The sequence below is a fragment of the Toxorhynchites rutilus genome, chromosome 2 (genome assembly GCF_029784135.1).
Source record: "Toxorhynchites rutilus septentrionalis strain SRP chromosome 2, ASM2978413v1, whole genome shotgun sequence".
NCBI classification, from domain to species: Eukaryota; Metazoa; Arthropoda; class Insecta; order Diptera; family Culicidae; genus Toxorhynchites; species Toxorhynchites rutilus.
Genome location: NC_073745.1, coordinates 219,891,878 through 219,916,053, shown reverse-complemented (window position 1 = coordinate 219,916,053; position 24,176 = coordinate 219,891,878). Strand labels below are relative to the sequence as shown.

Below are 24,176 nucleotides of genomic sequence, written 5' to 3'. Positions count from 1 at the left end.
TTTACGAACAACTTACAAACTATATTTTATTTCAATTTCATCAAAAATTTATACATTACACAAGTGATTACGGAAGTGTGAACTAAAACAAGGATTGTTTACAACTAGGACGGTGAAACGAAAAATTTAGAAGCTGACCACCTTCTTTTGGGTTCTGAACTTAACCATACCGGTGGTGACCTTGGTGCCACAGTGATCGGTGGTGGTGGCCGGGATCAGCTCATCGCAGCTAGTTTCCGCGAGCACCTTCTTCAGATGGGCCGAGCGACGGGCTCGGGCAGCTTGTCTCTCTTCCATGTCCTGCATTTCCTGGTCCAAATCCAGCAGACGCGCCCTGGTCGCGCTGGCACGCTTGGCGGCGAACGATTCGGCCGTCTCATCCTTCCACTTGAGGGCGGAATCCTGCTTTCGGCTGTCAGTAACCGATTTAATCTACACGGGTGGAAAACGGGAACAGTTTGGGGGAGATAATTACAATCGAATGTTGAAACTAGTTTAGTACTCGTCCGAGTTCTGGAGATCTTCTAGAACTGATCGGTATTTTAACTGTTCAAATAAAGAGAGAGAGAGAGAAAAAAAGGGAAAAGGCAAAAGCAGCATATGAAGCGAAGAATAAATTTATGATTAGCATTATTAGGCAGCGTTGCAGTGAAAAGTTAGTTCTCTGGTTAGATTTCAATCGAAGTATTAACTACCTTCAAAGATTTCCTCACGGACAGCTTCTCGTTGGACAAGCCTAAATCATCGGTATCATCAAGAACTGCCATCTTTTCGGCCAACTTTTTGCTGGTCTGCTCACTCAGCTTGGAGCGGGTTTCGCTGCGGACCTGATCCAAAACATCTTCGGACTGGAGCTGACTCAGCAAATTCTTGCTGGCTCGGATGCGATTCAGAGTAGCCTGAACCTGCAAATAGAATGTGTATAGCCCTCGTTTAGTGATGTTGCATCCGATGTCGATAATCAGCTGTACTTTAAAAATAACTTATTTTCAAACAGCACGCGCAGAAATGTGATTGAACTCAACAAAAATGCGTTTGCGTTTGATTTACAGCAAACCGTAAGACGTAAGGGGGGTAGTTCAGAAAAGTTTATCAAAAAAAAAAAAATCGGAAAATATCATACGTGAGGACTGAATTTGTCGACGGAAGTGTATCACTTTATTGTCGATTGGGTTCGTTTCATGTGTGGTAAGAATACAATTGAGCAATTCATATTCCATGTACGTAAAATCGCCCCATCAGTGCATAATTATGACGTAATGCATGAGAATAGTTCGTCCAGTTTTGAAAACCGAGAACCGAGGAAAACACGAAAGATTAATAACACAGCAATCTAAAAGTCTTCGAAATATAGACATTCGTATAAAGTAAAAATACAACTACAAATTGCTGTCATTTGAGTGATTATGATGTTGTGTTCCTGGGGTATCATTGAGAATTTTGTTTAAAGTGGAAAATGGTGTTCGAGTAGTACGTGGTGCAATCGAAAAATACGGTGAGAAGATGTCCTTTGCGGTTTTGTCTTTAAATAAACGCAAAAAAATAATCTGAGAACTCAAAATTGGACAACAAAATACAAGAAGCTTTTGTTATAAAAATGGATAATAGTTCGTGATATGACTGAAAAGTTGGAAACCTCGAAATCCAACGTCGATCGTGCCAAAGAAAGGTTGAGGCTCAAGACCTATGTGAAGCAAGGCAATAGAAATATGCTCTTAGCAGGTTATCGTGACATCTAAGCTCTTAGCAGGTTATCGTGACATCTAGGGCTCGAACATGGTATGAAGTACAGGACGAACTCGATTATATACAATCTCCGATTTCTTTTCACTGTACATGCAAACCTGTGTTTGTGCTGGGGATAGGGACCGCACAAAAAATCGCATAAAATAAATCGTACTAAGCTTCACCAATAGCTTTAAAAAATAGTGTTCGTTACACAAATAAGAAAATAACCCAAATCCTAATGATTCCATTCCTAATCAACATTCAATTTCCTTTTTGGCAAAGGACCTTGTCTTTGATTTCTATATAGGGGGGTCACTCTACGAAAAGTGTAACGATTTATTAAGAATTTTCAAACGCATATTACTCAAAATGGTTATTGCGACATATGTTGTGCTATATATCATTAGACAGGAAATCTATCCAGATTTTTTTTTGCTTGAAACATGAACAGTGAATATAGTAAAAAAAGTTAACAATTTGACGATTTAATTGGGTATGTTTTCTTTAGATTGCACAATCCACTCGCTTCCTCCCGAAAAATTGACAGTGAAGCATGGCCAACGTGATCTATACACTCTTATCTGATTATAAGCGAAAGCTGAAGATATAATTCCTAAAAATTAAATTTCTATAGCGTTTTTTCCGTGATGCAATTTGATGTGACACACCCTTTATCTACACACCACGATGAAAATTTGTAAGTAAAATATTGAATACTAGAATGTATAAGCTTCAAAATGATGTACATCCCATCCTCATGATTTTTCACGAAGTAACATCATTTCAAAAATCAACAAACTCTCGTACTTGGACATCGCCAAAAAAAACAACTCTAACTACCATACCATCTGGGAGGAGGTTATCGCAATTGAGCAGCGTGAGCAGCGCTCTGCATAGTCATAGTCAACTGAGGATAATCAGCTGACTCTCTGACTGACTATATCCGTATTCAGTTAGTAATGACTTTTGGCTTCTTCACGCAGTTTCTCCGCCAAACGACTAAACAGTCAGTCGGGCGTTTAGTTGCTATCTCCCTCTACCGACTCGACTATATCATTTCATTCTTCGCAGTCAAATTGTCCTCATTGCATTTTGAAGTGACTTCCCCCAAAACAAATTCGTTTCTCTTTTTCTCTCTCTCTCATGTACGTGTGCATGCATCGATGTTTGAGTTCAACGTGATTTGACATACGCTACAGGTGAGCTAGATTTTTTTGTATCGTATACGGAAAAAATAAACACGTATAAAATAGCGTACAGTGTGTGTGCGCTATTTTGCACGCTATTTACTAATACTAACGCTAGGACCTTTATAGCATACTTGATAATGTATAAGTTCGTTGGTTTGAGTTCACGATGGGTAGACAATAAACCGTCCATTGATGAGGTAACTTCTTTTTTGCACCAGAAATCATGTTTTCGTTCCTCTTTATATGGACGTAAAAATAATTTTGCGTACATGAGTATAAAATTAGTGTCAGGGAAAAATGGAAGTATGGATTGAAGTCAGTTGAATGAAGAGGCTTTGGGACTAGTTCACCAGTCATCCTCGCTGGTCAACGCTAGTCAATTCATTTTCTAGTCAAGTCACTTTTTGTTGTGGGCGACTGCCGAAGCAGTTCTAGTCGAAGCGAAGCTACTGAGAGTAGAGTCGGTCTTCGTTTTTCACTTTCGAAGATTTCGTGCCCTGCCCGTGACTGCAAACAACCAGACAGAATGTTGAAGCAAAATCTGGTGGCAAAAATACACGCTCGAAAATTGTACAGCAAAGTTTTGATGAAATACGAATGATGCATGCTGGTGGATGATGAAACGTGCGTGAAGATATATTTTGGACAGCTCTCAGACCTGAAATTCTGTGAGGCCACTGCCAGAGGAGTGGTTCGTTTTTGCTGCTAAATTTGCCAGGAAGTTCTTGATTTGTTAAGGGATTTGCAGCTGTGATAGGAAACCAAGGTTCTCACCACAAACAAGACAAGGGACTCTGAGATGTATAGTGAAGAGCAGGGCTCGGCAAACTCATATTCAACTGGGGATAGTCAGCACACTATTAAGAAACTCTCCTTTGTATTCAATTGGGAATGAGTTTTGGCTTCTTCCAGCAGTTTCGTCAACACGACTCAACAGTCATTCGCGCGTTTAGTTGCTATCTCACCCTACGACTCGACTATATTTCATTCTTCTCCGTCAAATGGATTTCAATGCATATTGAAGTGACTCCTCCCAAAATGAATTTATATATCTCTCTCTCTCCCATGTATCACGTATGCATGTATCGATGTTTGAGTTCAACGTGGTTTGACATAAAACTACTGGTGAGCTAGATTTTTTTTTGTGTCGTACACGAATTTACTCACACATATAAAATAGCGTACAGTGTTGTGCACAGAAAAACAAATTTGTGAGTTTTTTTATATAAACTCATTTTTCTGTATGTTTTTTTTCACAAAATTGAACTTGAATTCCTCCCAAACTGCACGCTATTTACTAATACACTCTGTCCAGCTTCTATAATACCAGGTGACGATCTTGCTGCTTTGTGTCATTGTGAACAAAAAATTCTCCAATTTATACTCAAGTGTATTGGTATTGGTGACTACCATACACTACATATTTATGTGTGCAAGCACTGAGCGTAAACAAATGTTTTCGTATTTTCAAGTGTCAAGTTTGTATAAGACCAGTTACTATTTTCGTTGTTTTGGTTTTGTTGATCAATAAATTTGGGAAATGCCGAAGGGAAAAGTGCTCACTAAGAGCGAAGAAAGTGAAAGGTTGAAAGGTGTAAGGTTATCTTCACTGACGAAAAAAGTTCAATTTATCCGAATTCCAGATGGTACCTACCGTTTTTGCGAGGATATCGTCACAAAAAATTCACATTCCAGCAAAACAATGCTACTATTCATACCAGCAAGGAAACTAAGCAATAAATTAAGGATCAAAAACTTAATTCTTGGACTGGCCGGCTCGCTCTCCAGACTTGAATCCTGTTGAAAATCTTAGGGGTATCCTTGAACGCACTGAGGGAAAGCAGAACACCACGGTTGATGAACTCAAGGCCGCAATTTCGGATAAGTGGGAAAGTATCGAGAAATCTGTTCAGCAGAATTTAGTAAATAGTATGTCAACACGAATTTCCAGACTATTAGCCGAAATGGCATGGTGGCCAATTATTTACATGTAAATTAGCCGATCGTTTGAATGAAATGAGTTTTGAATTTTGAAATGGTCTTCTAGAACCTGGATAGCTGAGATTCAGCATCAGTCAGTAATTCGTTTCGTGTAGGGGAGAGGGAGGCAAGTTGGCGAGAGAGGCAAGATGACGAATCGGTGATTTGACCCGTTGTGATGAAGGTAGCGCCACCTACTTTTTACTGAAGATGCATCATAACAAGGCCAAACTTTGTACTCGGTGACACTGCCGAAAACGTTATCACAAAAAAAGTGAAAAATAAAAATGTGAAAAATCGTGATTTTGTTATTTTTTTCCGTTTGTTTAGATTTCATTATCCACTTTATGAGAAAAGTAAAATTTCAAAATAATTTTATATATGATAAAGGTACTCTATTGAACATAATCTGTTTGTTTCCGGCGAGTTTCAATCATGAATTTTTTTCAGCCAAATTTTTTTTATTGAAAAATTCGTTTGGGGGCAAGTTGGCGAACTGCAACATTATGTTAATTTTTGATTTTTTATTGCAGATGGTTAGAACTTAAAGGGTGTGTCACATCAAATTGCATCACGGAAAAAACGCTGTAGAAATTTAATTTTTAGGAATTATATCTTCAGCTTTCGCTTATAATCAGATAAGAATGTATAGATCACGTTGGCCATGCTTCACTGTCAATTTTTCGTAAATTTGGAAAAATGTCGTCGAACGAAAAAGAGCGTCGTGAATTAATCCTGTGCACTCATTTCGAGAATCCGGAGTTGTCACATCGGGACATCGGTAAGATGCTGGGAATCGTCCAATCCACGGTCAGCAGAGTACTAAAACGATACTTCGAGAACCTAACCATCGACCGGAAGGTGAAGAATGGCAAAAATGGATGCTCCGTCAGTGAAAAAGATCACAAGCGCGTAGTTAAGCAGTTTAGACGTGATCCGAGAAGTTCGGTCCGGGATGTCGCCAATAAGCTGAATTTGTCAAGTTCATTCGCCCAGCGAACCAAGCAGTGGGAGGGCCTTCGTACATACAAGGTTCAAAAGGCTCCTAACCACGACGAAAGGCAAAACATGGTGGGGAAGACGCGAGCCCGGAAGCTGTACACCGAAATGCTGACGAAGCCTCATTGCCTGGTAATGGACGACGAAACCTACGTCAAAGCGGACGTCAGCTGCCGGGCCTGTTGTTCTTCTCCGCAGAGGACAAATTCAGAGTTCCGGAGGAGATTCGCAAGCAAAAACTATCCAAGTTTGCCAAAAAGTACATGGTGTGGCAAGCGATCTGCTCTTGCGGAGAGCGGAGCGCCCCCTTCGTGATGACCGGCACGGTAAACGGGCAGGTTTACCTTAAGGAGTGCTTACAGAAGCGCTTACTACCACTATTGAAGCAGCACGAGGGCCCGACCATCTTCTGGCTGGATCTCGCTTCGTGCCACTATTCAAAGGACGTGTTAGAGTGGTACGAAGCCAACGGGGTCACCTTCGTGCCAAAGGAAATGAACCCGCCCAACGCGCCGGAGCTTCGCCCAATAGAGAAATATTGGGCGATTATGAAGCAGGCCCTCCGGAAGAACCCAAAAGTTGTCAAATCGGAGGCGGACTTCAAGAGAAAATGGATTTCTGTTCAAAAAAAAAACTACAACCTGACGTTGTACAGAACCTTATGGAAGGGGTAAAGAGGAAGGTGTGAGCATACGGGCTTGGGCTCGAAATATGAATAAAAAGAAAACGCCAAAAGTTGTTTAATAGTTTTTATTTTACTGTCTAAAATTTTCAAAAGGATCGGTCTACTGGGGAATTTCTACAGCGTTTTTTCCGTGATGCAATTTGATGTGACACACCCTTTATAAGCGAAAAAGAGACCAATATTGGTCGGACACCAGTTTGGAGAATGTTATGAAAGCTATAGAAGACGGTTTGTCTGTTTTGGGTGCTTCAAAACAGTTCGGTGTGCCAGAACCAACTTTGAGACGATATCGACGAAAATATCCAGACATGGGTTAGATTTTCAATTCAGCATTTGCGTTTCCATGTTCTTTATGCAAGAAATATTAAATCTGTATCAATTTCAGAATACTTTGTCCAATAGAGGCCGCTTTAAAGCCACATTCAGGTTCAGCTTCGAAGAATTGCCTATTCGTTTGCGGTTAAAAATGGCATAGAGCACCCTTTCAAAGGAACATGCGCTGGACGGACATGGGTTGAAATGCTTATGAAGGTTCATAAGCTATCTTTGAGAAAGCCAGAAAATACCTCAGCGGCTCGATTAATGGCGTTCAATAAAGAAAATTGTGATTTTTTTTTCGAACTTTGGGAGATATACGAGCTAAGTATCGTTTTCCTGCGTGTGACATTTACAGGGTTGATGAAAATGGCATTTCCACTATTCCAACCAAGGATAAATAAATAATTGTTATTACATTTTGTTGATTTTCAGGTGACCAAACCATATTCGCCAACTTGCCTCCAGGCATTCGCCATCTTGCCTCCACGTGGAGGCAAGATGGCGAATTCGACGCTTTTTGCGCAAAGCTGTTGGGTGGACAAGTTTTTTAGTTTTTTTACCCATCCAATAGATAATATGAAAAACACTTCAGGCTATATGAATCAGCATCAACATTAAAAAAAAAATAATTCCAAAATCCAAGACTCGCCAAAGCTCAACGTTGCCAACTTGCCTCCCTCTCCCCTATATGACTAATCTTCCCGCGGGAACTTTGGAAGTATATTTGGATATGAAGGTGATTCCAGATTGAACACGTTTCGGTGGTCTTGAAGGTATAGTATGTTTTATTCTGTTCTTCTACGCCCCTCTATGAGAGTGGACATTTATATTATCTTCACGTCAAGACATAACAGATGGTCGGCTTCCATTCTCTTCAGTGTAATTCATCCATGATATTTTTCACTGGTCACGAGATACTTAATTGTAATTAGTTAAGCTTAAGCGGAGAAAAATGGGAACCAGTGCGATTGCAGAATCGTTGCTGATTTGTACGATTGTGTCACATTTACCCGAAACCCACTCACCCGAATATAACAAACACCCGAATGCGACAGCTACCCGAATGTAACATCTATCTACCCGACACTCTACTGACACTTATCCGAATGCGACATTTACCCGAATGCATCAAGTAACTGAATGTAACATTTACCCGAATGCGACACTTACCCGAAAGAAGGATATATTATAATACGCAAATTTTATTATTAGAAAGTATTTGTATATTATTTCTGATCAGTGTTATATAAAGAACATATTTGCCTCGTACATTCATCTCCGTTCAAAAAGTATTTTTCGTGGACAGTGCAATTTGAGAAATAGCGGCGTTGGATAAAATCCTTTTTTATCCATTCATATGGATGACACTGGGCTTATGAATTTATTTTTTCGCAATAAAAATTTATTCTGAGACGTACTGCACCAGGTAAACATATGTCGTCCGACTAAAGGATCATCTCATATATATCAAACAAACCGGGCAATCAGTGGAACACAGGTTTGCTTGCGAGAGGCCGCCGATCTTCCGTCGGAAGCGGCGACCGACTCGGATTGCGTCACCTGGTTCCTATTTCCCCGTTAAATTGGGACTTTGCCCCCATTACGTTGACCTCAGAATAAATTCCACCACGAAACAATAAATTAATGATAAAAACTGCGTTACGATGGTAGATACGTAAGCACAATTTCATTCCTTATCCATCCTTTTCACATTTTCATTTTTTTTAATGTTAAAGTTACCTGCTTAATTTTCGGAATACTCCATAGCCCATGCTCATTTCTGAATGATCTCTTGTCCTTAACTCTATACCGCCCAAGTTTTTTATTTATCTAAAAAAACCTACTCCGTTTTTATCTCGAATTTCCGATTTTCAACATAAAATACTTCTAGCAGAAAGCTGCCAGCATAAAAACAATGTGTATGTGTGATAGATGAAAATATTCTGAAGACGTTCTAGTGGGGGTGAACATTGAAAATAATGTCTGAATAATTTGCAAAGAGAATCAGCGAAGCCCGTCTGAAGGCGGGCTTGGGCTGTAGACGGTTAAAGGGTAATAGGGAAAGCAATGAAGACAGCATGTCAATTGTGCCTACACTAATTTCTCAGAAAATGACACACCGAAGTCTTCAACATCTTTTCATCCTCATTACAATTTCTCATTTTACTTCGTAACAGGAGATTCGACAAAAGTCCTAATCTGATTCGTCGGAATTTTTCCTTCTTCATTCGGGTAAACATTCGGGTAAATGTCACATTTGGTTAAATGTTGCAATCGGGCAAATGTCCATTCGGGTATTTGTCGCATTCGGATAAATGTCCATTCGGGTGTCTGTTACATTCGGGTGAATGTGCTTCGGGTAAACGTGTTTCGGGTGAATGGGCATATCCAAATTTGTACATTTGTACATATCCAAGCGTCTTCGATAATACATTGTTCATATTGTCATCATCTTCTAGTCTGGTTAGAGGTTAGTGATTGTGTTATCATAGAACTACAGTTACGTTTCGGATATTCGCTGTATTGTGACGATATGTCGATGTTAATGGACATGAACGACATCTAGTAAGCATAGCAACAATTTTTCGTTATTGTTAATACCATGTCTAAAATTTGGGGTTTTGATTAAATATGTTTCCTTTGCGTTAATTCTCATTATCTTCCTAATGCTCCGGAACAAAAGCTAACACGAAACGTTGACAGCATGTAATGCGCGTGCATGAAATGAAGTGCTCAGTGAGATTGAAAGAGAAAAAAACAAACACAGCTTTACTGAGACTTTCTAGAAATATCACATTTTATTATCATCATTCCTGGGGTTTCGACATACGTATTCTACTGTTATGATTAATTACATATTTCAGCTGTTACCGCGGATTTAGTTCAGCTGCTTAAATAATTTATCAACACGGATAAGTTATTGCTAGCATAAAAAAATATCCGAAAATTTCGGTCGTTTGGTTGTGGAGTTAAATCCCAACACATTTTGTTTGTTCACACGTAATACATTTTACGAATTTACATTACATACGAGATGGCAGCAACAAGTACCTGTCAGATTAACACAATTTTGAGCATCCTTAGAGGCTTAGTTTCGTTTATCGTTTATGTTTCTTTTTTCACAATTTGCTAATGCTGTTTCTTTTCCTGTTGAGTAAGATATACTATGCATTTATACACAAAAATAGAACAACATTCCTCACAAACATAGTATCTCAAGAAAATTGATTAATTACATAGACATGCAGATTTATCTATTGACATCATAGGTTACGTAATTCATCTTAACTAGCTTGCGTAACTGACTCTGTGGTTCGATTTTGGAAACATATTTGAATCAAAATAAGTACGGGAAGTATTAGTAGGTAGTAACAGTAACTAGGTGTGCAAGTGCCTAAAGATAAAAGGCTACAACACGTGTGGGTGTGCTCGCTCACAAGCAACAGCACCCGAAGCGATGGCAGTAGTTGAAATGGTCGTAATAGTCGAAGTAGGCACGCGGGATGTAGTGAGAATCGCTCGGCAGTGGTACAACGTAAATGACGCTGTTATCGCGGTTGACATCCGAGCGTCTCAACAGAAAACGTCTTCTATATCTCACCTGGTCGTCGAACTCATTCTCCAGCAGGGCAGAGCTAACGGCCGGCGCGAGACTGTGGCTACGGAGCTGCTCCGAGCGTGAGTCGATGACGGATTTCTCGTGGATAACCTTGGCGGCACGGGAACGGGCAAACTGCAGGCCCTCGTCGATTTCGTCGCCGTTGAAATCGAGCATCGCCTTGGTACGGAGCGGGGAGGTGCGTGTCGAGGTCTCGCGATCGGCCGACCTGTCAATAAAGGATTTGAATGGTGAAAAGATTTTAAAAAATCATATAGATAATGACTCTCTAATAACGGCACGTATATTAATTTCAGGCCATCTATACATATTAAAATGGATTTCTGTCTGTCTGTCTGATTCTTATGTTCTCGGAAACTACTCAACCGATCGACATGAAAATTGGTATGTAGGGGTTTTTGGGACCGGGGAAGGTTTTCATGATAGTTTGAGACCCCTCTTCTCTCTAGGAGGGGGGGGGGGGGCTGGCTGCCATACAAATAAAACACAAATTTCCACATTACTCGAGAATTAATCAAGCAAATTCAACCAAATTAGGCATCTGGAGGGTTTAGGGCGCAATAAATTTTTCTATGCTGGTTAGACACTCCACCCCCTCTGTAGGGGGGGGGGGGGCTGCCATACAAATGAAACACAAATTTCAGCATTACTCGAGAATTAATCAATCAAACGAAACCAAATTAGGTATATGGAGGTTTCAGGGTGCAATAAATGATTTCACGGTGGTTAGACACTCCACCCCCTCTCTAAGGGGAGCTGCCATACAAATAAAAGACAAATTTCTACATGACTCGAAAACTAATCAAGAAAATACCAAATTTGGCATACGATGGTTTTAGGGGACACATAACGTTTCTATGGCGAAAAGACTACTCCCGTCTCTCTGAGGGAGGGAGGGGGGCTGCCATACAAATGAAGCATAAATTTCCGTATAATTCAATAACTAATCAAGAAAACGGAACTAAATTTGGCATGCGGAGGTTTTATGGGGATGAAACATTTCTAAGGTGGTTCGGCACTCCTCCCCCTCTCTAAAGGGGTCTCCCATACAAATGAAACACAAATTTCTGCATAACTTGGGAACTAATCAAGCAAACGAAACCAAATTTGGCACGTGGAGGTTTTAGGATGCAATAAATGTTTCTATGGTGATTCGACACTCCTTCCTCCTCTCTTAGGGTGGGCTGTCATACAAATGAAAAACAAATTTCTGGATAACTCGAAAACTAATCAAGCAAATGGAGCCAAATTTGGCATGTGAAGCTTTTAGGGGACACGGAACGTTTCTAGGATGAATAGACACTCCTCCCCCTCTCTAAGAGGGAGAAGAGAGGAGGGGTCTGTCTTTATTCTATCATATTTTCTGTATCAAACATTTATTCCATGTAACGGAGAAACATGTTATTTCCAAGTGGTTGAAAAATCTTGAACGGGAATTGAGTCTGAATGTGATATTATAATGATGAGTTTTGGTAGAAGTACTAGGAATTTTTTAGTAAAAGGTAAATTCAACGGGGTCGATTAGAAGATCAATCAATGAACAGTTCTGCGATTGGACTCATGAACTTGCGTTTAGTAAGAAAACATGATTGTTTGAAGGTATTGATAACAAAAAACAAATTTTGGGCGGGACGAAGTTTGCCGGGTCAGCTGGTATTTATACATTTGTATATATGTTCGGCACATCAACTAACTCTTTCGTACAAAAAAATTAATTGAACAATGATAGAACCTCTCATTTTTAGGAGCAATTCCAGGATCGATATTTTTTCCTTTGAATAACCTTAATGTTACAAATTAATCCAAAACGTGTCGTGAATGTTTCCGTCACGGTGTTGAGACATTGGATACGAACTTGTACGAAAATGTGGCCGTGCTATTTGTACATAATCGTCAGATGTAAACAACTCCATAGAATTGTACTCTTTCTTCGTCCAAAGTCAAACAACTGATTCTAGCCAACAAAAAAAGGTTTTTTCTTATGCTATTATAGGATTTCCACCAGTACTACTGTTGTGTATTTTAGTAATCGATATACATTTGCAGTGTGTCCCACAAAAATACTAATATCCTACCTCAAGGTTCAAAAACAGTTTTTCTTATTTTTTATCAATGAAAAATCAAAATGGAAATTTTTTTCATGCATGTAATAATCAATCGATATGTCCTTCTTTTTCAATTACTTCATCCCGGCGGCAAAATTTAAATCGAGAGCTCACCTTTATAACATACCCCTTTGACATTGAGGCCCACGCCTTGACGATGGAGACCTTAAAAATTTTCTCTAAAAACAATTATCTGCATGATTTTGTGATTCCAGATTCTAAATGAATCATTTTTTAGGCCTGTTGCATGATGGACGTCCATATTTTGAGGAATGTATAAAGGTGATGATGGATATACTGTGCCAGACATTTAGAAGGCATGAGTCATTGATACCAACTATTGCTTTCCTAACAACATTGAGCCCGTTTTGAAATAATGAAACTGATTCCGTTACGTAACTATGGATGAGACTTGAGTTTACCACTACAATCCTGAATTTCGACAATAAATTTTAGAATGTACTGATCCGAGCTGTTCAGCTCGAAGAAAAACAAAGGGAATCGAAATCGTTCGAGAATGTTATGGCATAAGTTTTTTGGCCCGAAAACGACTGTTGCCAAACAATTTGCTCAAACCGGTAAAACATGACAGAAGAATGTTATACACTTTGTCCCAGAATGGGTATTAGCATTCTCCATTTGCATTTTTGTTATTAACAGGATAATTTCTACAGAAAAAAAGGCAATTGTCAGTTTCGTTTGCACACTTCTGACAGTCTATCGCTGGAGCGACAACTCGATACTATTTATTTACGTTCCGCAGCATCCATAGAGGTCATGAGAAAGTAATTTTGAAATCATACCCGTAGAAGCTTGAGCCATGTTACATTTTCAGATTTGTTCAGTAGTTCTGAATGAGTCATGAGCCTCATCTTCATTGAGAAGTTTAAGGAGTTTAGGAATGTTGTTGTGTGACACAATGAAACTGCAGGATTGTCGAGATGAAGAACTTGAATAAACGTTAAGGAAGCAACCTAAACGAAATTCGGCAAACTGGATCTGAATGTAGCCTGTGCAAACGACTGCTAATGACTGAACGTTTATCATTTTCATAGAACCTAAGCAGGTTTTGAAGAAACTTTTCGACCATATTGCCTACAGCAAGATTCTACCTCGGCTTATAGGAAAATGAAGACACATGCATGGTGTGCAAAAAAAATTCCCAATTCCAATCCAATCATCGGATTTTAACCCACTTGATTTCTTTGTGTGGTCATTTTATATGCTACAACATATGAAAAGTACGAAGCACTTTAAATCAATCAGTTCAATATTGACCATAAATTTAAGAGCATGTCCAATTGTGCGTGCCAGCTGTAATGTGGATGCGAATTGATGGCGCAAAATTATTGAAGAAAAATGTTACAGATTTAAACTGGACCAATATGGTACATTGAAATAAGAAGTAAATTGCATTTGTTTTTGTCTTGTTTTGATCTAATCAGATTTTACTCTAGTGACAGCTTTTTTTTTGTCTGTATTATAGTGACTTTTTGGCTGGTTCGTCACTTTTTACTTCCATTTTTGAAAGAATGTCGGAAGTGAGAATTGAACCCGTGACCTTGAGCGCGAGAGATACGGATGTTACCACTACACCAGATCGCTCCGCTATCTAGTGACAGCTATTTTGTGACACACTGTGAGAAGCCTTTTAAAACGACTGAGTGCAAAAATTATATCAACAAACTTGTCCTGCAGAAGTATAAAAATTATCCAACCGTTGAACACGACAAAACAAAGACACACGAAAATGCTGCCATTCATCGTTTTATGTGTTTTTTTTTAATTTCATTGAATTACGTTAAAACTACATTTGATGTCAGAATAAATTGTAATCTGTTTGCATAAGTATCGATGGCGTCATCGGAACAAACGAATGAATTGTCTGACCGGTTCAATTATTCCAAAATCACAATAAATCCGTCAGTGAAAGAACTGTAAATTGGTGTTTCCAAAACTCATTTAGAATTTGCAAATGGAACCCGATGTTGTCATGCGGCAAAAGTATCTCGATCGAATATCCAGAAAGCAGAGAAGAGAGCTGATTTGAGAAGCATTAAGCTACAAATTGTCGCAGGTCATATAGAGAACCAAAATCGGGAGGTAATTCGAATCGAGAATTCGCTGAAGGAACCAAATTTCATCGTTATGGATAATAAAACATAATTCGAGACCGTTCCCGGACAAATTTCTGGACAAGAAATCCATACCTCGAGGCCCTGATAGACTGCGAAATAGAAAATGGGATCGAAGTTCACGAGAAAGTTCCTCGCTCGGGAAGCAATTTGTGGATGTGGATTAAAAAGTGTCATTTTCGTAACATCTGGAACCATGATCCAAGAAATTTATTAAAGGTAGTGCCTTCAGAAAAAGTTACTGTCTTTTTTGAGCATCATAAGATCGATCGCTTTTTCTGGCCAGACTTTGCATGCTTTCGCTATTTTCGATTCGACCAAACAGTGATACAATGGAGTCATTATGGTTCCCAAGGCCAATACCTCGGTGCTAAAGCCGATTGTAGTACACTGTTTTTTTTATTGGGATCGAAGATAAATAACTCCACGGAAAAGAATGTTTGGATCATCATTCTTCACTTATGAAGGAAACTATATGAATAAGTTGAGTTATCATCTGAATGCTTTAGGTGATGTACGAGTAACCTTTTGAGCTTGTATGACATTCCAATCGAACGGTTTGCATTTTTTTTTTGCCTAGGCTCAATACTATTAACGTTTAGTCTTCATAAATATATTTCGCCAGCTGAATCCAAACGAAATTGATATTCATGTTTAGAAAACTGATGTTTACGAAATTCTGACAGCCGTACCCAGCCAGTCACGCATCAACCGTGATAAATCGGTAAAACTGTTTTCGCAGAAACGACTCGACTTGTCTTGGCTTTCGCATCAACGATACCAAGAAGAGTAGATTTATTCCTATAAACACACATCTCACGTAAGGTTCACTGTGACCACGGTCTATTTTCACAAGGTCACGTCAACACGTGTACAGCGATGGCGAAAATTTTCGCGGTTTTAACGAGATAAGAATTCTGTTCGAGCTATTATTATTACTTACGCGGGTCTGCGGCTTTTCTCGAGACGGGCCATGGCCTCTTTGTAGTTGTTCTCAACCATCCCCAAATTGGAGGCATACACGCGGCTGCGGAGTCCGATACGACGGCTCATCTTGTTATAGTTTCTGGTGCAGGGTTAGTTTAACTGAAACAAAACAGAAATGGAAAATAGTTACCCACGGTGTAATATTTTGAATGAAAATATCTTATTTGTTTATCGTAAACAATACTTAATATCATTAGCATAAATCTGAAAAAAAGCTTTGCGCAGTGGCGATATCGTAACCAATGAGGTTTTGCCGAGGTGCGATTATTGCTAGTTGAAAAAAAAAACATAAATCTGAAAATATTTTCACAAAGCTGTTCGCATGCGACGTATTCTATTTTTACGCTTCTTTCTTGCACAATAACTTCAACTCGCGATGAAACAATCAAAGCTTGATCCTCGAACCGGAAAGCGCCATCGTAGCGCTAAATATTTTCCTTCTGCCATACAGAACCACGTCCCATTCTACGGTAATTGGAGCGGGTCAGATCATTTCACCGCCCGCAGCCGGTTTGTATCTCTATCTGCACAACCAAACAGCATTTCGGTTCTAATAATAGTTTCCTTTCGAATCCGTACCTTGCCATAAAACTATCCCAACACGAGACCGGTTGAGAGATCCACCGACTGTCTCTCAAGTGTGTGTGTGTTGTAGAACCACTAGAAATAAGCTCAATCATCTCGCTGAATATAGTTTACCCTCAACAAAACGGGTCATTTCCCTAGCTGTCGTCTAATTGAAAAAAATGGCTTGTCAGTTAAACGTGTGACAGCTGGCTGCGCGGTGTGACTGAGGGTAAAATTTGATGTTTTGTACGCGCTGACACAATCAATGGTCAGAAGTGAGTCAAGGTTCACCCTGGGAAGCACTGCTTGTGCTTGTGATTCACTGAAACATGATGATGCTGCTCCCCCTCCTGAACGTTAGAAGAGATTTATCTTCGTCAGTCAGAGAGAAAAATAAACCGCTTCGAGAGGCGCGAGACGAATCAACGGAATTCCGCACCATCCAAATGTTTTCGCGAGAATTATTTTAATATCAGTTTTTCATGTATTGAAACATCTTCGCGACTGCCATCGTCGGGTGCAGTAAAATAATTAATTAGCCAGATTGAGTGACACGTTTATGAATAGCATAGCCCCGAAGGTGCGAAATTTTTTACGATGCGAGGCATGCACTTATGTAGGAACACTTAGCTGGCGAAATGAGGAACATTGAATGGTATGGCATTTTATCCCCATTATTCTCACCTGGCTGACAGTTGGCCGACAAAAGGTGAGTAAGCGACCAGTTGAGTAATTAATTTCGCTGCCAGGAATGCGATTGCTCAGCTGATCGCAGAAGCATGTATATTACATCGAGTACAAAATTAGTACACGAGGGGATTCAACGAATTTAAGAATGTTAAAATTGTGTGATTTTTGCTCTGATGATTGACACTAGAAGAGATGGGTCAATTTTGCGTGGGTGATACATAACTTGCTAATGATGACGACTGGACAAATTTCGAGAAATGCGTACAGACACTATGGCTTCTGGTAATTTGTTTAATGTACTTCTTCTTAGTTTAGAATGTTTTGAAAAAAGAGCTACAGGGCAGACTTGATAATATACCGAACCGAACTCTTTCAGGAGGTGATAGAGGATCATATTTTATGAAAAAAATCTTCCTACTGATATGTTCGATTTTCAACAATGACAGAGTTACTGAACTTTTTCTCTGTTACGGGCTCTGTTTGCCTCAAACTGACTCTAAATAAAAAAAATTACGCTTTGTAGGACAATTCTGTTACTTCCATTTCAAAGATGAGATAATTTTATACAGGATACAGTTGTGAAACTTCCAACTTAGTAGACTTAGGTAACATTTTAGAATTGAAAAACTTATAAGTTAATGGTTTTTAATGTGTTTTTAATTTTATGAAAAAAACATATAATAAACGTGAATGTTTTCATTAACCAAATTGAAGCTCTCTAATCCTTTTACATTTCGTTCTTTGACACCCAACTTTTTTTTTAATTTCGCTGCAATATTATATTGAACAATTCCTGGTGAATCTTCAACTAGAATTTACCAAAATCATGATTTTTACTTCACTGTACTCATAATAGCCAATTAACTTCCACTTTAACGTTGAAATATTTCATTTTCGCTTGAAGTAAGTCATATTTGAAATATCAAAAAAATTATTCGAATTGATTATAATCGAGTCTAAAATTGTATATAACCGAATCATATATAATCGAGTCAGTATATAACCGAGTATCACCCGTATATGTGTCTTCATGTCGTGTAATAACAATTCATAAAACATTGAACGTTATGACAAAATTTAAGGATTTTATTTGGCTGACCAAACAGCAAACCATTTTAATATTGATATAGGCTTAAATAGCTCTACATTTCAAATAAGTCTTCATTGTGAATATAATCGTCAGCAATTCTGCTAGTCAACAAATATTTCTGGAGCTTTGAATTTCTTCATGTTACATTCAGTTACGAAAAAATGTTCAACCATGATCGTCCTGATGCATTGAAAGGATACTCGCGTAATTTGCGGTACGAGGAACAATATTCCCTTTTTCGGAACATTTTTGGTGGATCAAATGAAGGTGTATGAAATGTTTTCGAAAGCTGTTATTACAGGAGAATTTCTAACCCTTAACCCGGTTTGTAGTCCAAGCCCACACAGATCCGAAATGTAATGAAGCAGTGCTCCCGTGGCCGAGTGGTTGGCGTCACACATCATCATGCCGGGGGTTCGGATTCGATTCCTGTTCTATACGGGGAAATTTTTCATCAAACGAAGTTCTTTCGACCTGTACTGGTACAGGTGTAATCTAGAGCTTGCCACTCAGAATGCATTCAATGCGTGTTATTTGACATCTCAACTAAGTACTAACAAAAATGACGCAAGTGATACTACGTTGAGACGGACAAGTTCCTCTAGGAACGTTAGCGCAATTTAAGCAGAAGTAATGTGGCGTCTTCGTAGTTTCGCATGCGCATGAAAAGTTTGTAGTCATTTACAGGAGACAGCTTCTTACATTCCCGAATCAGGTTAAGCATCAGGAGGTACAACAGAAAAATTAATATTCTTAGGTTAATGGTGAATGGTGAATAAGGCTTGGGAACAAACTCATAATGCTCTTCAGTCATGAAATTTTCCACAAGATTCTCGCACCCATTCTTTAACACAAGAAAACACAAATAATCCCCATATATTAGAAGAAACTCCGCGTTGAGCAATTGAATAATTTTGATAATTGTAAGGACAGATCAGCGCAATGTCAGGACTAGACTAGAACATGATGATGCTTTCAGCTTCAAGTAGACGAACTGTTTCCGCCACAATCACAGGATAAGGGCCAATCTTAGGAGCAATTGCAGTATAATCAATTGCTGTTTGATTGAAGTTGTTACTGATTGATTTAGCTCCGAACACGCAGCTGAATTGTCGATGGAATAGAACACCAGCCAACGATCGTGGATTTTATTTTCATACTAGGGAGCAAACCCTATTCGTTATCGACTTTGAAGTTTTATAAAAAAAAGCTCTTATTCAAAATCACGTAGTTTTCACATGCATTTGAAGAACTATTTTCTAGAAATTGAACTGTGTACCAAATGTTCACATTTTTTTGCGCATTTTATTGAATTTGAGGCGCCTGAGATCATATCAGGTCACGTCTGACAGGTTTTTTTTTTTTATCCCATTTGTTTATTCTAGACTCATTAGCATTTAGCTGTAACAGAGCCGAATTTTAATCGTGTACATGTCACATGTTTATCTATAAATAGAACATTATACAGTTGTCATTTTTCAGCGTAAGAGTATTCCTTCTATACCATTGCATATGGTACATTTACACAGTAGCCATTTAGGCGTAAGAGTATTCCTTCTGTTCTTCCATTATCCAGTTAGACCACCGGACCGCGGAGACAGTTGCTATGATCACTGATGAGTTACTAACACCTTAAGCCCCAACCGAAATAGGGGACTGACAATGAACTTTTCGTTAGGCTCGTGTCGGTTCCAGCGAATTGATGGGGGACTTTTCTAAATATCATTTTGTAACTTTGTTGTTGCCGTTCCCAATGCCGACACTCTCCGTTTCTTGTGTTTCTTGAAGAGCAGAGCAGTTGTGTGGTTGAATCGAAGCTTATGTTAACACTACTCCAATCGCTTAAGAGCCCTCACACACTGCAGACGTTTTGTCGGCCGATAGTTTGGTCGACTTTCTAATCAGTACGAAGAGGTATGCATGTGCACCCTTTACATCGATTTAGTTGGGTCGATTTTTGCACTAGCAAGCCAACCCGACCAAACTATCGGCCGATAGAAAGACTGCAGTTTGTGGGGGCTCTAGCTGTATAGGAAATGGAAATGAAAACATTTATAGGATTGAGTCTTTTAATATCCAACACGAAATTGCTTGGAAGAGGAGAAACATAAGTAATTAGCGTTTCCTGCCTGTTGTTCTCTTTAACGAAGTACAAATTGGAACTTCAAATACTGAATGAATAGTAGAGTAATTGTAATAATTATGTCGTGAGGAACGATTGAGGAGCAAGGACTTCCGAAACTCTATTCACATTAGTTGAATCGGCATGTCGACATTTTAAAATGAAAATATTTCGTAACTTTCATAATAGGTCTATACACATATTCTAGCAAACAATTTTAAATACAAACTAAAATCTGAAACTAGCACGAAAATGGCACGATGCCTTCAAAAAAACCCATATTCGTTTCAAATTGACCATTAAACGTAATACTAGTGTGCAGTTATTAATCTATCTTTAGGAAAAACCATCAAAAGTGCCATTTCAGTTGCAATTCCACATGCCAAATGCGCCATGCGTCTCCATTTAATTTCACTCGTGCATAGTTCCCGTGCCACATTCACACCCGCGATGTGTGCTACTGTCCGGACTGTTTTCTGTATGTTCACAGGTGCAACACGTCGTGGGAATGTTTTCTTTGCCCCGTTATTTTCAGCCACTACCACGAGTTGGTCTTCGCGACTATATTCTCTGAGCAACCGCCACAAACATTTTCATCCACCGTTCTGTTGTTTATTACAGTAAAAAGCATTTGACGATCCGGGCAAATATAAATTTCAACTGGTCTATTCACTTCGCATCCGCCCGTTTGGCTCCACTTCGCACCCATTATCGTGTATATCCATCGGAAGCCATTAGTGGTGGCGAAGGAAAATATTTTTGCAGCCGCCGAAAATGTGTCCATTTCAAACATGCCAGATGATAGATTCACTCGGAATGTTCCATGGACTGGGCCTAGGATCATATCGTAAACTTGTTTTTTTTCCACAAGAGTATCCATCGGTTCATTGCATAATTGAGCATTGCACTCAGAAATGAAAATACATCACTGGAATGTTTCGTCGGTTTGATTTACTGCCATGGATAATATAGCCACACAAATATTTTCACTGACACGCTGCTTCACGGAAAATGCCAATGGAGACGCATGGTAATGTGACACTGCACCACTGCTGGTTTCAAAATAAAATTTCAAAATATCCACTTGATCGAACCTACCTAGTTATAACACAAACCGTGCGAACGGTTGTCTAAGCGCGAAATGCGAGAGTTCAACACACTCAGTGACACAAAAATCGCACAAAGAGCAGGAGGAAATTCCTGCTTCACCTCGATCGCAAAGATGCGTTTCCTAAGCCACCAACCGAACGTTACTGAGCGCGAATTTTCGCAGACCGAATGATTTTATGAATCAAATGGGTTTTTCGTTTTCCCACTCGAGGACTATTCACGAACACACACAACGACAACACGATCAGTGATGCGCACCAGATCAGACGCATTCGGTTCTGAAACGGTATATGCGCAACGTATCCTAAAATTGAACCGGTTCGGGTGATACATACCACAGGTCGGGACCTGTTTGTGTGTAGCAAACATAAATGCGGTTGAATTTTGGCAAACTGGCAGACTTCCGTTGCTGGCTAATTGATTAAGTGAGAGTTTCAGAGAAGACGCGTCCACTGCTGGACAACAAACTTCTGTTTTCTTTTTCAAACATTGCGATGTTCTAGTTATTTTTATTGATGAATATCAATCTAAACCGTTTTCATACATTATTTAGCTACCAAGGTTCGTTCTTCATTGTTTCATTATCGTTCCTTGTATATTATTGACCTTGGGAACAAATTAACTTCAAGTGCTATCGAATGCTTATGAGAAAATCGCGCATCGAGTCCTTTTGTAATTATTCTCCAGATTAACCTCATGAAGAACAATCGTTTGAATTGTCAATTGAAAACAAATCTCGAGAAAAATCTGCTGAGAGACAACATTGTCTCTGATGTGTTTCGTGTTCAATTGATTGTTTTGATAAATAGAGGAAAATGGAAAAGCTCATGTGACCCAGCAGACATTATTGGGTGTGCTTGAATCGTGATATAAAGTGTAGTAAAAATACGCGTTAGAAAAATAGGATTTCGTACTAAACACAATTCTCAGTTAGAGTTGTGATTTCTCGACTCAAAATTGTTTGAGCGTTCTTCAAAGTTGGCCAGAGCCATATTTTACTGTTTTTTTCTGTTATTACAGAGAATTATTTATCGATAACGTAAACCGGGTATGCTGAAAATGTGAATAGTATTTATGGTCCTGATCATTGGTGTTGGGATTATAGATACACTAAGCTCTTCTTCTTGAATGGCGTTGACGTTCCCTGTGGAACTTTTGCCGTCTCAACGTATGCATTAACTAGCGTCATTTATTAATACTTAGTGAAGATTTCTTAAGCCAAATAACACGCCTTGAATGTATGCCGAGGGGCAAGCTCTAGAATACGCGTGACCACAGTGCAAGTCGAAGGAAATTTCTCTGACAAAAAATCCCCCGACCAGAACACTAAGCTCAGACCTTTCTAAATTACCAATATGGCCAACAGTCAAAAATGTTAATATAATTATGGAAATTGTCGGATGAGGCCATCCTGTAAATGCTGTTTCGGTTTCAGGGACCGTTGCACAAAATATCCGTTTTGACATAAAATCGTCACATTCTTGAAGCGGTATGTGACTGGCGATGAAAAGTAGATCACTTATGACAACGTCAAGCAAAAATGATTGCGATCGAGACGCAGTGACCCGGTGTAAACTGTGGTCAAGTCAGGAATGTCAGCTGTGTCAGACCAGAAAGGTTTTCCAGTGTGTTTAGTTGATTTGGCAGGGTGTTATCTACTTTGAGCTATGACACTATGGTCAAACATTCAATTCAGAACGATACTGTGCACAATTGGAACAACTGAAGCAATCAATTGCCTAAAAGCGACCAGCTTGGGTCAAAAGATGAGGAATTATTTTCCATCAAAATGACGTCAAACCACACCAGAAGCTACGAAAGCGTTACACTTCTGCATACACTTTATAGTTCGAGTTTGACTCTGAGTGATTATCGTCTGTTTCTGACTATGGTGAACGTTATTGCTGGTGTAAATTTGTCTCAAAAGAAGCTTTGTAAATCATCAAAAAATTTATTAGCTTATGTCCGCATTCTTATAAGCGTTATACATTCTGTCAAATACAATCGACAAAAAAAAATAGAGGAACATAATGTGTCGAAATTTTCAAGTAATTTTTGAAAAGCTGTAACTTCGTGAAAAATAAACGCATGATATGATAAACATCATTTTGGAACTTCAATTATACATTTCAAATTTGAAATATTTCACGAACATATTTTCATCTGGGTGTTTGTAGATGTAATGGACAAAAATATCGGGAAAATTAAAAATAAAAACAATTTCTATCTATTCTTTCAAATTATTTGTAGACTAACACAATTTTTCGCTAACCAACTCGATAGAAAATCCAATTAACCTCATCAAACAGATTTCATTTAATTGCTAGATCGTTCCTGTAGAACCTTTTCATACAGATACATTCCTGTTTTAATGACAAATTACTCACTCGTGTTTGATGATGAATAATTCCATAAATAATTATCGCACCGCAAACAAAACTAACAAAACTGCACAAAACTAATTTTTTGCTTTGACGAAACAAAATAATTTAATTTTTTTTTGCATCGTTTTCAAAAGAGTGCCAAAAACATAGAGTTTTAGAAAATCTTCTGTGATTTTGCAAATACATATTGCAGTAAGTTATTATATAAGTAGATAAATTTTTGGCCTAGTGTATTTCATAAATAAAAAAATAACCTAAATTCTTATTTCATATAATATTTTTTAGACTTTTTGAAACCAAGAATCTGTAGATACTGATTACAGATTTTTTGGGTCTCATACAGAATCTACAGCCTCTTTTCAAAAAAAGATTGATGTTATTTGATGTTTATAATACTTTTTCCCATCTCCCGTCTATTCATAAGTCTTTTGAATCTGTTCAAATGAGAATCATCTTTTTTCGACATT

The 24,176-nt window shown here is 38.7% G+C and overlaps 1 protein-coding gene and 1 pseudogene across 1 annotated transcript; one reads left to right on the top strand and one right to left on the bottom strand.

Annotated features, from left to right (window-relative positions):
* On the bottom strand, positions 1-21,489 carry LOC129769906 (uncharacterized). Its single transcript, XM_055772442.1, has 5 exons — positions 21,314-21,489; positions 15,703-15,845; positions 10,502-10,727; positions 696-905; positions 1-432 (listed from the first exon to the last, which is right to left on the bottom strand). Exons 2-5 carry the CDS (start codon positions 15,810-15,812, stop codon positions 127-129), a joined length of 852 nt encoding a protein of 283 aa, XP_055628417.1. The 5' UTR covers positions 15,813-15,845; positions 21,314-21,489; the 3' UTR covers positions 1-126.
* Positions 15,960-16,138, top strand: LOC129772057 (U4 spliceosomal RNA; annotated as a pseudogene).
* Positions 21,490-24,176: the final 2,687 nt, after the last annotated feature.